The sequence below is a fragment of the Canis lupus genome, chromosome 27 (genome assembly GCF_011100685.1).
Source record: "Canis lupus familiaris isolate Mischka breed German Shepherd chromosome 27, alternate assembly UU_Cfam_GSD_1.0, whole genome shotgun sequence".
Classification (NCBI taxonomy): domain Eukaryota; kingdom Metazoa; phylum Chordata; class Mammalia; order Carnivora; family Canidae; genus Canis; species Canis lupus.
Genome location: NC_049248.1, coordinates 33,043,237 through 33,060,923, shown reverse-complemented (window position 1 = coordinate 33,060,923; position 17,687 = coordinate 33,043,237). Strand labels below are relative to the sequence as shown.

At 38.5% G+C, this 17,687-nt stretch overlaps 1 protein-coding gene across 1 annotated transcript in view; it reads left to right on the top strand.

Annotated features, from left to right (window-relative positions):
- The first annotated feature begins 16,928 nt into the window (after window positions 1-16,928).
- SLC2A13 (solute carrier family 2 member 13) overlaps window positions 16,929-17,687 on the top strand; it is a 355,929-nt gene continuing 355,170 nt past the window's right edge. Inside the window, exon 1 of the mRNA XM_038577277.1 lies at window positions 16,929-17,520. Coding sequence (XP_038433205.1) covers window positions 16,953-17,520 — 568 coding nt within the window. The 5' untranslated portion in view covers window positions 16,929-16,952. The remainder of the gene's footprint in view (window positions 17,521-17,687) is intronic.

Below are 17,687 nucleotides of genomic sequence, written 5' to 3'. Positions count from 1 at the left end.
TCACATGATCTGGTTTTACTTATTTAAAGGACAGACTCTGCCCAAACTCATGCGCCCTGATCATGCTGTTTCCTGTGCCACGAATGGTCTTCCTCCTACTATGCTTGCCTAGCTCTTTTTCATTTTCTTAGTTTTAGCTTAAAATATTATCCTGGCCCTTTATGTTTCCTGTTAAAGAAAACTTGGAAAAAAAAAAAAAGAAAAAGAAAACTGGAAGCAACCTAATGCTACTCCATGGCTACTGACCACCATTATTATTTTTTTTTTAAATCTCAGCTAGCCTTATATTTGTTTTCTGCAGAATACATATAAAAAATTTGCAGTTATTTCATTTTTTTAAGACTAGAAATTAATTTCAAAACTAGAAGTTAAGCTCAATAAGGGAAGGGTCTGTATCTCTCCTTGTCAGTGCTATGAGCCCATGACCTGGTAGGGTAATTGGCATATGATAGGCACAAGATAAACAATGGTTGGTTAATGATTTGATCAATTAATGGATGAATAAACAAAACACATAAATAATATGATGTAAAATATAATAGAATATGGAGACAAACATCTAAGTTTACCTTTTATAAACATAGCATGTTTTCCCAACTCTGTGAAATTCTGGCTTAATGTAGACCATAAACCCACCGTGTAGCTGCCAGAGATTATGGAGAACAAATATCTGGCCATTGTGGTTGTTGTAGAGGCCTCCACCAAGACTGGAAGACTAGCAAATATTCCAAACGTCAGAGAGGGAGTCAGATATTAAGCAGCCAAAAGCCTCCAGAGATATGGTCACAACAAGAGCCAGGGGTCCTAATACTGGGATTAATTGTGTACAAGTTCTAGGGAAGGGCTCTGGTTAAGAAAAACAAATTTGTTCACCAGGGAATACTGAGCTCCTGTTGAGCATCTATTGAGAAACCACTTTGTGCCAAGCTTGCTACCAAGCCCATAGAAGGCAAAGAAGAATAAAATGTGATCTGCACTTTCATGAAACTCAGAGTCTAATAAAAGAAACACAAATATATACATACATATGCAGTTCTCTGCAACCTTGAGAATTAGATTCCCGAAAATTCTCTGACAGGATAATTTGTAGGCTAAAACTATAAGAATTTAAGACACAATAGAAATGGGGGACAAATAATGAAAATAGGAAAGTCTTATTAAATGTGAGATTTTTATACCCTTAAGAATAGTCTCTCAGGGGTGTCTGGGTGGCTCAGTCTGTTAAGCATCCGCCTTCACCTCAGGTCATGATCCCAGGGTCCTGGGATTGAGCCCCACATCAGGTTCCCTGCTCAGTGGGGAATCTACTTCTCCCTCTCCCTCTGCCCCTTTCCCTTCTCATGCTCTTGCTTTCTCTCTCTCAAAAAAATAATCTTAAAAAAAGGACACTCTCTCAGTGCAGAATAAGTCATCCAAGGATTTCCTTTGACATTAAAATCTGAAATAATTGATCAACGCTCTTCTTTAAAGTTTTAAGCTAAAATACAAACCTATTTCAAAGTTCAGCATATCTTAGTGTCACCCGGGTGGTGCAGTTGGTTGACCATCAGATTCTTGGTTTTGGCTCAAGTTGTCATCTCAGGGTTGTGAGATCCAGCCCTGCATAGGGCTCTGAGCCCAGCGCAATCTGCTTGAGAATCTCTCTACTTCTCCCTCTGCTCCTACCCCTCCTAAAATAAATAAATATTTTAAAAAAATAAAGTTTAGTAAATTTTAGCAGTTTCTGAAATATGTTTGATAGGTCCCCTTTAATATTTTGAAATATGAAATATAAATATATGGTTACATTTATATAGACATACTTATATTTCATATAATAATATATTTATATTATAATATATTTCATATAATATATATTTATTAATTTAAGCATGTATATTTATATAAAAAAATAACATACTCAATTTCCTTAAGGCCTTTGACTATATGACTTAAAATTTTTTCAAGTATAAAATTAGTTCTTATAAAGATATTTATTTGATTCTTAAGTTCTTTTAAATATTTTAATGTATACTCTTAAATACTTCAATGTAATAAGGGTTTAATTTAAAGCCAAAATTCTAAATCAACCACTGAATGATTAAATTAGAACACATGCATGGCATATGTTGCCCTAAAAGGCCCTTTTTAAAAAAATTACAAGGACATTTCAAATATACTAAAATTCCATAACATAGAAATGTTAATATGATGAATTCTGATTCTCCTTAGCATTTCTGTATGGTTGACTCTTGAATCATGAAAGGGTTAGGAGCCAACCCCACATGCAGTTGAAAATCTAAGTATAACATTGACTCCTCAAAAACCATACTAATGGCAAGAACAGGGAGAGAATACTTTTTACTGTGATGGCGCATTTATGGTTCATGTGGAGACAGCAACACAGGGCATTTTAAGTGGATATTCACGAAGCTTGAGCTCACTGCAACAGGAGGTGGCTATGAAATTACTACAGCAGTACAGCATGAACAACAAATGATTTTATGCAGTTATGATTCAATACTGCATCTTTATCTTTGTTTACATTTCTCTTGACTGTCGATGGCATTATGCATGATCTGTGTGTGCATTAATTTTGGTAAATTTTAACTTTTTATAAGAGATTCATGTATATTTTATGATAGTAAACAATACAACAGACTGGTATCTATGTATAGCTTATGTATACTTAAATTTTCTCAATTTTTTTTGGTAGTTTTAAGCTATACAGTTCATCCGAGAGTTTTTTTCAAATTGATGTAGACCTTTAAAAATTTTCCCAGTGTATTTATTGAAAAAAAAAACCCGCATAAAAGTAGACCCACGCAGTTCAAACCTGTGTTGTCCAAAGATCAACTGTACTTAGTTCTAAAACTTTTAATAGTTGAGACATGCTTACTTAATGAGAAAAATCATTGTCATCCTAAACAAATTTCAGCATATGGTTGCTTGGTTTCACGACCAGAGCTTTTGACTTTGAAGCTGACTAGCTTTTGTTAGCAACTGATGGAACGGGTTTAGCATTGCTTGTATTCCTACATCAATGCAATTTACAGCTTATAGAAATCACATCACCGGGTTCAATTTATGAGTATCTGATTCTTTTGCCTACTCACAGAAGTCTCATAAGCCCTATTCTGTTTATGTCACATGATTCATAGTTTGCTCACTTAGCATAAGTACGTATCTTTTCTGGCAACTTTTGATTAGAAGAAATCCTGCACTTAAAATATATAATTCCTATTTCTTAGTACACCTAACTCATGGATATTATAATAATAAACAAGTGTATTTTAAATGTCTTAATAGCTTAGTGTTACCGTTCGGGTACCACTTCTGAGTCAGTCGAGATTTTAGTTGAACTGCTTGAAACCAAAAAATAAAAATTAAAAAAATCCAAAGATCAGTGATTTTTTAGAAATTGGTGTTTTCAATTTTTCTTATCTCTGAGGAATACAGGGCTGGGGAGAAAATAGGAGATAGGGCAGCTTCATGATGCTCTACTGAAACCCTTTCTTTCTATCCTCCCCCCAACCTTCCCATCCTCACGGACAAAAAGTTTTACATGCTAAAATAATAATAAAGTCAGCATATAAAATAGAAAAAAATTTTTATATCTTTCTGAAACAAGATGTATAAATATTTAAGCTTTTAAAGACAGCTTTATTGAGGTACAGTTAACATTCAATAAATTGCATATACTTAAAGTATAACATTTGGTAAGTTTTGACATATGTAGACAACTGAGAACCCATCACCACAATCAAGGTCATGAACAATAACAACAAAAAAGGTAATGAACATAACCATCCATCTCAAATACTTCTTTGAGACCCTTTGAAATTTCTTCCTCCTTCCCCCAATGCCATCCTGAGACAACCAGTAACTGCTTTCTTTCATCAGAGATTAGTTTACATTTAATATAACTTTATATATATATGGAATTCTATAGTATGTACTGTTTTTGCCAGGTTTGTTTCACTCAGCGTGATTATTTTGAGATTCATCTACATTGTGACATACCAGTAGTTCTTTATTTTTTTATTGCTGATTAGTTTTTGATGTACACATATACCACAACGTGTCTATTCATTGGTGATGGACATTTGGGTTGTTTTCATTCTTTGTCCATTACAAATGAAACTTCTATGAACATTAAGGAAACATTCTAAGGACATGTACTTCTTTCTTCATAGAAAATACCTAGGAGTGAGATGGTTGGATAGGTATATGTTATAACTTTTTAAAGAAAATGCCAGGCTATTTTCAAAAGTGATTGTATTATTTTACATCCTCACCAACAGATGAAAGTTCCAGTCTCATCACATTCTCGCCAACATTTTATATGGTCAGTACATTTATTTTTAGCAGATCTATTCTACTAGGTATGTAGAATAGCCATTCTATTAGGTATATAGAGGTAACTCATCGTGGGTTTTAATTTATATTTCTCTGATAACTATTGAATGTTTAGCATTGTTTCACATGCACATTTGCTATCTATATATGGTCTTTGATGAAGTGTTTTTCTGATTATTATGCTCACCTTTTAATTGAGTTTTTTTGCTTTATTATTGAATTTCAGATATTTTATTTTTTCTGGATATGAGACTTCTATCATATATAAAATTTGCAAATATTTTTCACCAGTCTGTAAGTTGTCTTTTTATGCCTAGCTTGCTCGGAATTTTTTTCCTTATTCAGAAATTGATGTTGTATTTCTCAAAATTTTTTCTGCATCTGTTGAGATGATCATATGGCTTTTTTAAAATAAGTTTTTAACATAGTGGATTATATCGATTGATTTTTGAATGGAAAACCAATTTTGCATTGCTAGGACTATCCACTTGTCCTTATGTATTCTTTTAATGTACCGTTGGATTTAATTTACTAAGCTTTGTATAGAAATTTTACATCTATGTATATGAAGGTTTTGTTGTTTTCTTGTAATGTCTTTGGTTTTAGAACTAGGAGAATGCTACTGTATTCCCCTCTCTTCAATTTTCTAAAAGAATTGGTGTGGAATCACATAATCTCTTCCTTAAGAGTTTTGTAAACTTCACCAGTGAAGCCAATTGGACCTGGAATCTTCCTCATGGAAAAGTTTTAAATTACACATGCATGGTTTCTTAGTGGATCTAAGGCTATTCAGACTATCTATTTCTATCTTCTTTCTATCTATTTCTCTACTCTATAGAGTAGTTCATCTATTTTAAGGGCCAAGTCCATTTCACAAATTTTTTGGCATGAAATGTTTATAATATTCTCTTATTATTGTTTTAATATTTGTGGAATGTACAGTGATGTCACCTCTCTCATTCTTAATACTAGTAATTTGTGTTTTCTTTCTTCCATGATCAGTCTAATGAGAAAATTATCATTTTAATAAAATCTTTTTAAAGAACCAGCTTCAGTGTCACTGATTATTACTGTTTTTCATTTAATTGGTTTCCACTCTGACCTTTATTATTTCCTTCCTCTGCTTAGTTTCATGTGCTTTTTCTTTTTTTGTGTCTGAAGTTTGAAGCTGAGGTCATTGATTTGAGATCTATTTCTGTTTCAATGATGGGTGTTTAGTGCTCTGAATTTCTTCTGAGTTGTTACAGTGGGCTCTCACAAATTTTAATTTGTTGTGTTAACATTTTCATTCAGTTCAAAATTCTTTCTAATCTCCCTTGAGATTCCATCTTTGACCTCTGGTTTATTTAGAAGCATGCTATTTATTTTAAAATATTTGGGGACTCTCTAGTGTTGATTCCAATTTAATTCCATGTGATCAGAGAATATACTATGGATGTCATGAGTCATTATAAATGTATTAACACTAGTTTTGAAGCCCAAGATATGATTTAACTTGGATTATCGGTTTCTTATATATTTGAAAGGAATGTGTATTCTGCTATTGGTGGTTAGAAATGTTCTTCAAGTATCAATTAGATTAACGTTGTTGAAAGTGTTATTCAAATCTTTAATATGCTTATGACATACTATTTTCTGTATATAAGTTCTATCAGTTATTGAGAGAGGGATATTGAATCCTTGACTGTAACTGTGGTTTTGACTGATTTCCTTGTCTGTCATGTATTTTCAAACTGCTTTTAGATGCCTAAACTTTTAGGATTGTGTAATCTTAATAGACTCCTTTATCATTATGAAATGATTTATTATATTGTTTGATCTAAAATCTTGTTTGTATTAATATAGCCACTCTAGATTTCTTTTGACTGTGTTAGCAATCTATATCTTTTTTTTATAGCAATCTGTATCTTTGTTCATCTTTTTACATTTAATATAAAAAATAAATATCATAACCTTTAATGAATCATTTACATTTAGTGTTGGTTTTTGAGTTTTATGTCCAATCTGATCATTTTTGTCTTTTAATTGGTGCCCTTAGAATCTTTGCCTTCAATACGACTATTGATTGATATGGTTGAGCTTAAGTTGACCATCCACTATTTTCCATTTATTATCCAGCCTCCCCCCTGTTTTTCATTCCCCCTTCCCTCTTTTTATGGCTTTTTTTTTTTTTCTGGATTAAAGGTTTTTTTAAATTCACTTTATCTACTTTTTTTGCTAAATTACTGTAATCTCCTTTGTATTATTTTGGTGATCTAAATTTTATGTTCTATGTCTTTAATATATGTAATATGTCATTTCATATAGAATGATAATATTCAAGTGTATATTTTAAATTGTTTTTATTCCAGTATAGTTGACACACAATATTACATTAGTTTCAAATGTACAACATAGTGATTCCACATCTCTATTTTATCCTGTGCTCACCACAAGAGTAGCCACCATCTATATACATGCTATGCTATTACAACATCATTAATTATATTCCCTATGGTGTATCTTTTATCCTCATGATTATTCACTTCATAACTGGAAATCTGCCTCTCCCTCTCCCCTGCACTTATTTTGCCCAATGCCTCACCTCTACAAGTGTATACTTTCATTTCTCCTCTCCTAGCATTTGTGCTATGGCATATATATGCCATAATATATGTATGAATATATATATATTACATAATATATGTATGAAATCACAGAATTTTGCCAGGACCATAGAATCATACATAGAAGCTATGCTTCCAATTATATCCAGGCTTCTACAGTGGAGACCCTCCTGCTGTTGCTACTTAGTGAAAATACCACAGCTCCAGCTGCCAAGTTTGGACATGGCACATCCCCACTAGCCCCAGTGCTGCCACCTTTCTAGGCTGTATGTATGCCCTCTACCAGTCTCTGCCATCCTCACTGGGATGGATGTCCCTGTTTGTGTTACTCTCTTTTAATTAAAGCCTTGTACAGATGTGTTTGATTGGCTGAGCCTGGGTCACATACCCGCTCCTAACTCCAGGCATTGCTGGGGAAAGTGAGCTTCTGGCTTCTATTTTAGCAAAGTGAGACTCATCATACAAGCAGTTTTCCAAACAGGGAGGGCCCCAGTGTGTGAGGAGATCACAAAGTATGATAAATACCTACTATAAGTTGGGACATTTAAAAAAATACAGGTGGTATTAGAAGATAATTTTTAAAAGAAAAAAATTTAAAACTACATAGGTTTTAAAAATAAAAGATACAAGGCAATTTAAACATTTTATTTAAAAATAAAAGACATATCTACAGTATAACAAAAACCTGAAGCATTATTTTTTAATGTCAATAGAGGCTTTAAAATTATGAGTATATATAGTTGATTGCTTTTTTTCCCCTTTCACTCACACTGAGTCTCTCTTCCATCAGTATGATAATTGAAAGCCAAGTCTACACTTAGCCTGTAGGTCTGTGAGAAATAGCTGTGATTACTCCAGGGCTCCTGCATGGAAATTTCATGGCAATTTTACAAAACAAAGATCATACAGAAGAAATTGACTTTGCTTTTCTTGTCAGTGCACTATTACATTCTTATTTTCTTACCAAATCACTCCCTGATGAATATCTGTCATCATTAGCCAGTAGCAATAACATGTTTACTGAATTTTTCAGTAGTCATCCAAACATCTCTTATAACAATTCAGTGATTTAAAGAAAATAATGAAATTATCTTAGCTCTTCAGCTCAGAAACACATTTGTTTTGTATTGCAATCTAAGGAATGCTTTTGTGCATTTGGAAGTTTTTTTTCCCCTTCTCTTTCTTTCTCCTTTCTTTCTTTTCTTCCTTCCTTCCTTCTTTCCTTCCTTCCTTTCTTTTTTTGATTGATCTGCTAAAATAGTTCATCCCTTTCTTGTTTTCCATAGAGTTCAAAGTAACTTCAAGATGACAGACCATTGATTGATAAGTATATTGACTTAGAATTCAGCTTTAAAATTGTCAAGATTTCCTTTTCAAAGATTTTTAAATTATGTATCCTATTCTATGTTTGGGGATTTATGCAGTTTTTCTTCTATTAGACATTTTTCTTTAGAGTAATATGCAAAACTACAGAATGATAAGTAAAGTGATCATATGTCTGGTTAGTAGCTGATAAGATGTCTATTATAGTGGAGATAGCACACCAAAGTTGTGCTTTGCTATTCGTAACCTAGGATTTCCCCAAATTAATGACAAAAGGGTAATCACTAACAGGCCAGATGAATGTAAAAATTAAGGAGATTATAAAACCCACTCTCAAGGGGTGCCTGGATGGCTCAGTGGTTGAGTCTTGGACTCAGAGCGTGTTCCCGGGGTCTGGTGGATTGGGTTCCCACAGGGAGCCTGCTTCTCTCTCTGTCTATGTCTCTGCCTGTCTCTGTGTGTCTCTCATGAATAAATAAATAAAATCATTAAAAAAAACTCTCTATTTCTCCTTCTGTCAAACAAATAAATAAAATCTTAAAAAAAAATTAAATAAACTCCCTGCTCAGCTGGGAGCCTGCCTCTCCCTCTTCCTCTGCCTGCCACTCCCCCTGCCAGTGCTCTCTCTCTGTCAAATAAATTAAGAAAATCTTAAAAAAAAAAAAAGATTATAAAACCCAAGCAAATCAAAATTATTTACATTTAATTTGATCAGTTGACATTTCATCAACAATTTTGGTATCAATTAGGAAAAAGAATAATTCTATTGTAACAATTTTGGTTTTTATGTCATAGCTTGAGCTGGAGAAAATAAATACCATTTTATTTTTTAAAAATATTAAATTTCAGTCCATTGATCTCTATTCTCCACTGAAATTAACCATGATTTTGTCTCTTTCAATAGTTTGATATGTAATGATCTATATGATCAACTTTTTTATATATGGGCAGTAAGAAAATACTGGGAATGAGGACAATGCAAAGGAAAGTGCTTTGCATAAAGTAAATGGTTAAGAAATGGTATATTTATTTCTATTAAAATCTATAGTCTATGCTATGTATTTTTTTAAGATTTTATTTATTTATTTGAGAGAGAGAGAGAGAGAGAGCAAGCATACGAACAAGTGGAGGGGCAGAGGGAGAAGCAGACTTACCGCTGAGCGGGGAGCCAGATATGGGGCTTGATTTCAGGACTCCAGGATGATGATGTGAACTGAAGGCAGACACCTAACTGACTGAGCTACCCAGGCGCCCTTTTGCTATGTATTTCCTAAGAAAAAAACATGTTTTGTTAAAATCTGACACTGCCTGACCTATGTATAGAGCTGGGGTCAGGTGGTATGTTATACAAATACTTCATATTATCTCAAACTGTTATTTCATTTTATTATGTATAGATGTGGAAAGTGATGATTTATGGACCCAAGCCAAACAGATTCCATACAGACTGATAGCACTCACTCACACACTTATTGAATCATTCATTCATGCATTCATTCAGTAAATATTTATTGAGCCCCTATATGTACCAACAATGTGCTAGACTCGGGGGGTGTGGTGGTAAACAGGGCAAACACAAGTCCTGCTCTCATTTGCTAAAGATGCTCTTTTTTTTTTTTTTTTTTTAAGATGCTCTTTTTAAATTGTGAGTTGGTTTATAGATAAAACTTCTCTAATTGCACTTAGGAAGACACATTTTGTAAGAGTCCCAGTTTAAGAAAATCACAGGAAGAGAGTGGTGAATGCTACTCTCTTTTACCGTAAAGGTTCTATGTCCCACTTATTGACTCAGCATGAAAATCAGATGAAAGTAATTTCAGCATTGCTCAAGTGTCATTTAGTGTATTTGAGATATAAAAAATATTCCATGGTATACATTGTAAAAATTGTAAAGGAGTGTCTGGAAGAAAATTATCATAGTATTCTTTTGGAAACATTGAGGCTGGCCACTCTTACTGAAATATTTTTTTTGCCTGAAGTTATTTTAATGATCATATTTTACATGTTCAAGGACTACCTGCTGGGAAGACAAAAGCATCCTTCAAAGCAGTCTTTGTTAATGCTATGCAATTTATATGGACAATAAGTTAACACAATTCGTATCACCAAAAGTATTTGGTTCCCTTGAGTTAAGAGGATAGAATAGGAAACAGGAATTTATTAATTTAACCAAATAACTTCACAGAGCAAGTATAAAATATAAGTTGGTTGTTTCAGATGGATATTTTATTTAGATATAGCATGATAAATACACCTAACATGGCATAGCAGGTTCATAATATTACCATGCTTACAACCTCAGACAGAGTCAATATTACAATTGATTTTACAATTTGGATTCCAAATGCAAAACAAAACCTACTGAATTGTTTAAAACCAAGTGATTAAAAAAAAAAAACAACAAAGTGATTAATGAGGAGCTAACCATGTCACAAGATAACCTTTGAAACGTATTTTCCACTACTAGCCAAAAGATTGAGCCTTGCTGAAGAAGCAGCGTCACATCAAATTAATCACTTCTCAATTAAAGAAGGTGAGTTGTTAATTTCATTAGTGATTCTACTTTGAAACTAATACTTCCCACTGCTCTCATTTCAAATTACTGGATCCTATTTAATTAAAGGGTTTCTTGAAATGCCAAGCCAACCTGTTTTCTTTTATTTTTTTTATTTTTTTAACTATTTATTTATTTATTTAATTTATGATAGGCACACAGTGAGAGAGAGAGAGAGGCAGAGACACAGGCAGAGGGAGAAGCAGGCTCCATGCACCGGGAGCCTGACGTGGGATTCGATCCCGGATATCCAGGACCGGGCCCTGGGCCAAAGGCAGGCGCCAAACCGCTGCGCCACCCAGGGATCCCTGTTTTCTTTTAACTGTTATTATTTGTAGCTACACGTTTAGGTCAATAAGAAATATTTTGACACGCTACAGTCAAAGTTGAGTGCTACTGGAATTTTTGTCTCTAGCAAAAATGTGTTACACTATGATTTGTATTGTCGGGTATTTTAATATATGGTCATGTGGCTCTTTCACTACGTGGAAAAGATTACATTTGAGGATAGGGACTAGGCACTATATTTTTCTGTATACATTGGAAAAATATGTTATCTCAAAATGTTAGTGTCCTTCTACCAATTTGGGGGAAGCCAGCGGAGTGACAAACTAATATGCACACTAAGAATAGTAGAGGGGAGGGGCACCTGGGTGGCTCAGCGGTTCAGCATCTGCCTTTGGCTCAGGGTCCCACATCAGGCTCTCTGTGGGAAGCCTGCTTCTCTTTCTGCCTGTGTCTCTGACTCTGTCTCTGCATCTCTCATGAATAAATAAATAAAAATCTAAAAAAAAAAAAAAAAAAAGAACAGTAGAGAGGAGAAAAGGATAGAATTTGGAACTTCAATACCATTTTTCAAAGAGTAACCATACATTCCTGATGCTGCCTACGTTGAATATTCAAATTCATGCAATAATTCATTTCTGTAGTATATAATAACATAGTCTGAGTGGGATTTTCTGCCATTCAGAATTGAAACTATATAAATACTGATACAATATTATTATCCTCCTTTTACAGAAGAAAAAACTGAAATTTAGACAAATAAGTTGCTTAAGTCACACAAATAAGTAGCAGAGCAAAGATATGAACTTGTGTTCATACAGTATCTAGGCTTACTCCATCCCCACTTCCCCGCCCTATTATTCGTTTAATAGAGCTCTTTCCCCACTCCTGTTATTAATACGGTGTTCTTCTTTTCTACTACCTTTTTTGGCTTGCCCTTTTTTTCTCAGAGAAAGAAGTGTTCCTTCTCCCGATGGCTAGATTAGCCTCTCCTCTAATGATCTCGCTCTTATCGTCCTTGTCTTCTTTGGGACTTGGCTCTGTCAATCATTCAGGCTGTTGATTTGTCCATTTCTTTTTTTCACTTCAGCATATGAGTAAATTCAAGTCATGCTTGACACCTCCACCCTTACTCTTAATCCTGATAACTCGTTAAGCTCTTCCTTCCTTTATTACATTTACCAATTGCTAATTTTCTCTTAATTGAAATCACTCTTTTCAAAGACTCTGCATGGGGAGAGGCACTGCAAAAGAGAAGGAGATATTACGTTGTATTACAGGTTCTATTCCTGGTTGGGTCATGGTTATTAATGGACAGGATCAATGTGTGTTAAAATATCATCCATGACTCATGCTTTCTTTTGTGTTTCCTCTCCATGTCTCCCTGTAGTAAGCAGATATAGATATGGCATTGGTCTAGTGGGGCATGCTGATTGTCCTTTTTTCTTATCCTGCATTCTTTCCTCCTTCATCCCATCTTTCCTACTCCTCCTTAGAGCCAGTCAAAGAAAGGCAAGATTTTGGAGGACCTCCTAAGCACCTATTGTTATATTTCATAACCATGGCATGGGACCTACACTTTACCTTTGTACCTATTAACAATACAGGATGTTTATTCTGGTGCTGCTATTGTCTATTATATGTACAGAAAGGAGGAATGGGGGGGATCCCTGGGTGGCGCAGCGGTTTGGCGCCTGCCTTTGGCCCAGGGCGCGATCCTGGAGACCCAGGATCGAATCCCACGTCGGGCTTCCTGTGCATGGAGCCTGCTTCTCCCTCTGCCTGTGTCTCTGTGCCTCTCTCTCTCTCTCTCTCTCTGTATGACTATCATAAATAATAAAAAAAAAAAAAGAAAGGAGGAATGGTCAGTGGGGCAGGATTCTGGCATTACTGAGTTTCTGAACATACATTCTGATTCTCAGCAGTCACCTTTGACTCCCTCAGCCCAGCTTTATTGTGGCATGATTGATAAATAAAAACTGTATATATTTAAGGTGTACCATGTGATATATTTTTAAAAATATTTTATTTATTTATTCATGGCAGAGAGAGAGAGAGAGAGAGAGAGAGAGAAAGAGAGGCAGAGAGAGAAGCAGGCTCCACACAGGGAGACTGATGTGGGACTCGATCCCTGGTCTCCAGGATCACACACCGGGCTGAAGGTGGCACTAAACCGCTGGGCCAGAGGGGCTGCCCCCATGTGATATTTTGATATGCACATACATTGTGAAATAATGACCACGGTCAAGCTAATTAGCATACAGTATATTCATCACCTAATAGGATTTTTTGCGAAAACACTTAAGATATACTCTATTAGCAAATTTAAAGTATACAACATATTATTAACTATTAACTATTGTCATGGTGGTATACATTAGGTCTTTACCACTGACTTTCTCATAGTAATATTCAATGATTTTATATGAATTTTTATTCTCTTTGATGTCTATGCAATATATTTGATTCTCTTAGCTAGTCTCTCATTCTTGAAATTCTTTACTTGGTTTTTATGCCTTGTCATTGTACTAGCTACTTACGGTAACTCAAACTTGTTTGTTTAATGGTCCAGTATTTCTTTACTTGTCTTCTAGCAAAATAGTACCCTGGATTTCACAACCTCAGCCATACGATTTACTTCCACTCATAGCTCAAGGTGTGGGCACAGTTAGGCCCTCACTGGTCAACAAGCAATCTCTCAACTATGGTAATTGGGTTATGGATGGGCACATAATTGACCGATCCAACTGGATACTGTACAATACATTTTTAAGGACTTCAGAGAAAGAAATCCTTTTTTTTTTTTGACCCTTAGACATATAGAATTAGATCTTAGACCCTTAGTGGATAGAGTTTGGAGCTTCCTTTAGCCGCGTGACTGTCAGGTGGCTTTTGAAAGTGGAGCTTAACTAGCAAGAAGCAGAATGCAGAGATGGAGCAAGGTCTCTCCTCCTGGTGACATCCTGGAGTTTGAGTCCTTCATCCAGCTACTTTGAAATCAGCCTATTATAGACTTTTTAGAGACAAGAGCTGATAAAGTCTCCATTTCCCCCATGATTTTTAGCTTAAACCAGTTTGATTGGGGTTTTTTCTCCTTTGCAATCTATATAGCACAAAAAACAAAACAACCTCTGCATTTTATTGTGTATAGATTCATACATATAGATTCATAGGGAAATTTCTAGAAAGATAAATGTCAAAGGAGTAGGAGTGGTTATCTTTGAAGAAGGGGGGCTATTATGGCAGGAGAGATGATTGGGAAGAGATTTATGTTTTTTTTTTTTTTTTCTTAGACTGCTTCACAAGGATCAATTACTCATAAAGTTAAAAATAAAGAGCCAATTAACACAAAGACAACACTGTGCTACTAACCTCCGCCCCTCCCAACAACAACAACTTTTATTGATTTAGTAACCAATATATTTGTCTGATATTCAGGATCTATAGCAGTGTAACTAAAACCTCTCTCTTCTTACCCTCTTCTGTGGCAAGTCACTAGTATTCCTGGATGTTTGTAAAGCTAATGTACTTAAAACAGGGGCTTTAGAACTTACCTTGCAAACCAATAATGATGCTTATAATTATTATTTACTGTGTAATGGCAACCAATTCTATTTCAAAATACGTTTTCATGCTTTCTCTAGTCAATGAGTAGTCGCTGCACCATTTATCTGCTTTGCAAATAAAAAGGAAAAAAACAAAGCACAAACTAATCTATAGCTTTGTCTCAAGTTGCACAGTAAAACAGCGATAGTGATGGGACTCATGTTTTTTGATTGTCTCCTGATGAGCTTTCCATTTCTCCAAAATCTGCACCTGGGGCAGGACTTAGGGAACTCCGCTTAAGATTCTGCTCTTGTGCTAAAATGAACTCGTCTCCTTCCAATACCAAGGAGAACTCTACTAAATTTACTGATGCCTTTTTTTTTTCATGTCATATTTCCTTTGAGATGTAACCTGGCCTTAGATACATAAATGCCCCGATGATACAGAACAGAAACATTTTATGTAGTTTACTGTTCCGTGACACAAAAATCTGAATTTACAGCAAGGGATGCTCAGGAGTACTCACTACACCTGCTTGGAGTAAGAGGCAGTTTGTTGCAGCTCAGCAAGAGCAACTGTTAACAGTATCGGCTGATTCTCATCTGCGGACCCGGGCTCTTTACAAGAGGGGAATCGATTCACCACCAGGGGGCGCAGGTTTTCTATAGTAGACGTGGAAAAAGAGGCGCTCTCACCTGAATCTTTCCTGAAGTTTGAATATTAAAGAGTTCATTGCTCCGGAGCTAAAAGCTCTTTCTGTTTAACTGATCCCTGGGGATGATGATAGAGCCTTGCTTTAAAGCCACACAATCAGTTAAACCTTCTGAGCTCATTCATTCATTTTTCCCGGTTTCTGGAAAAGAAAGTGCCATAATTTGGAGATAATCATGACAGACAATCCAAATGAAAGCAATTTTGACAAATTCTAATAAAACTTTTTATTGAAGTAGGGATGACAAAATCCTTTTCTCTAAGAGGAAAATAGACTATCTTAGGCGTCGGGCTAACAACTTCTTGCTCCAATAAAGGAAATAAGGGCCCCGGAGCCCTAAGAAATAGAATCTTATGGTGCTTTAACTCATACCCTCAGCCTGAAGAATGAGAGCAAATTAGAGAGACAAGGTAATCTTTCTCTTTTGAAGTAGAACTGTGTAAGATGATTGACAAAGGACGTAAAGTGGAGGTAGGGGACTCAACAATAGGCAATTCAACAGTTTAAAAACTCGGTCACAAATGATGCCCTCTTTGCTTTGTTTCAGGGGAATAAGGCACATCCTTCTTTTTTTTTTTTTTTTTTTTTTTGGTGAGCCTTTTGGGGGAGGAAGGTGGAGGATGCCTTAAATCACACATGGGATTCTAGGTGCCTCCTTTCTACCCCTGGGAAGTACCTGGTTATACACGAGTGGAATGCATTCATTAATGTAAATTTTCTTTTTACACATCAGGGACTCATGGAAGGAACTTTGGCATTCGCCTGGGCCACATACGTTATCTCTGCCCTCAAGAATTAGGATGTACCGTGTCCTTACCATAAGCATGAGTGGAGGAGGTTCCTGGCAGTGAGGGGAGACTGCCTATAGACATGGGACAGAGCACAGCCCGGGAGGCTGCAGAACAAATTTATGTCACAATATTATAAAAGAAAGCGGGATCTATTTCCTAGGCCCTTCCTAGCTTTGGCCATCCGCAGTCTGTTAGAAGGCCCCTCAGGATGTTTGAAGGGGGTGTCTCCCTAGCCCTACTCTGGGAGCCTATTCCCTGGCCTTCCCACACTGGCCTGCCCCCCCAGCTGCGGTCGAGCCGAGCAGGGGTCGATTCCTTGCAGATGCCAGCTCCCTAAATCAAGGAGCCGCGGTCGGAGGTCGCGCTAGGGCGGGAGAGGGCGGGAGGGGGCGGGGTCGAGAGGTCTCTGGGGCCGGAGCCGGGCCCCACCCAGGCGGGGGGGCGGGGCCGCGGGAGGCTCCGCCCCCGGGCCCGGAGCACGTGACCGCGGCCCCGCCCCCGCCCCCGCCCCGCCTCCCGCGTCCCGCCTCCCGCGTCCCGCCCGCTCCGCAGCGCCAGCTCGGCAGGCAGGCGCGGGGCGTGAGTGCAGAGTGAGCCCCGCCAGCCCGCGAGTCCGCCGCGGCGCCGGAGCTCGGCCGCCCGCAACTTTCTCCCCGGAGCGGCGGCAGCCGGAGCGGGAGCGGGAGCGGGAGCCGGGAGGAGGAAGGCGGCGGCCGCTGCTCCCGGCCGCCCGGGCTCCCCAGCCCTCGGAGAGCCCGCCCGCGCGCCCGCCCCGGGGGGTCCCGGGCCCCTGCCCTATGTCCCGCAAGGCGAGCGAGAATGTGGAGTACACGCTGCGGAGCCTGAGCAGCCTCATGGGCGAGCGGCGCAGGAAGCAGCAGGAGCCGGACGCGGCGAGCACGGCCGGGGAGCGCAGCCTCCTGGCGGCCGCCGAGTCGAGCGCCAGCCTGCAGGGCGCGGGCGGGGGCGCGGGCGGCGGCGGCGGCGGCGGCGGGGACCTGGAGCGCGCGGCGCGGCGGCAGTTCCAGCAGGACGAGACCCCCGCCTTCGTGTACGTGGCGGCCGTGTTCTCGGCGCTCGGCGGCTTCCTGTTCGGCTACGACACCGGCGTGGTGTCGGGGGCCATGCTGCTGCTCAAGCGGCAGCTCAGCCTGGACGCGCTGTGGCAGGAGCTGCTGGTGTCCAGCACGGTGGGGGCGGCCGCCGTCTCGGCGCTGGCCGGCGGGGCCCTCAACGGCGTGTTCGGCCGCCGCGCCGCCATCCTGCTGGCCAGCGCGCTCTTCGCCGCCGGCTCCGCGGTGCTGGCCGCGGCCGGGAACCGGGAGACGCTGCTCGCCGGCCGGCTGGTCGTGGGGCTCGGCATCGGTGAGTCGGGGCCGGCCGCCTGCCCTCGGCGCCCGCCGGGGCCCCGTCGGGGGATGGCTGGGCCCGAGAACGCCCGGCTGCTTGGCTGGCTCCGCTAGCAAGCGCGCGCGTGTGTGTGTGCGCGTGTGTGTGTGCGCGCGTGTGTCACCCCGCGGACGGGCTGCGGG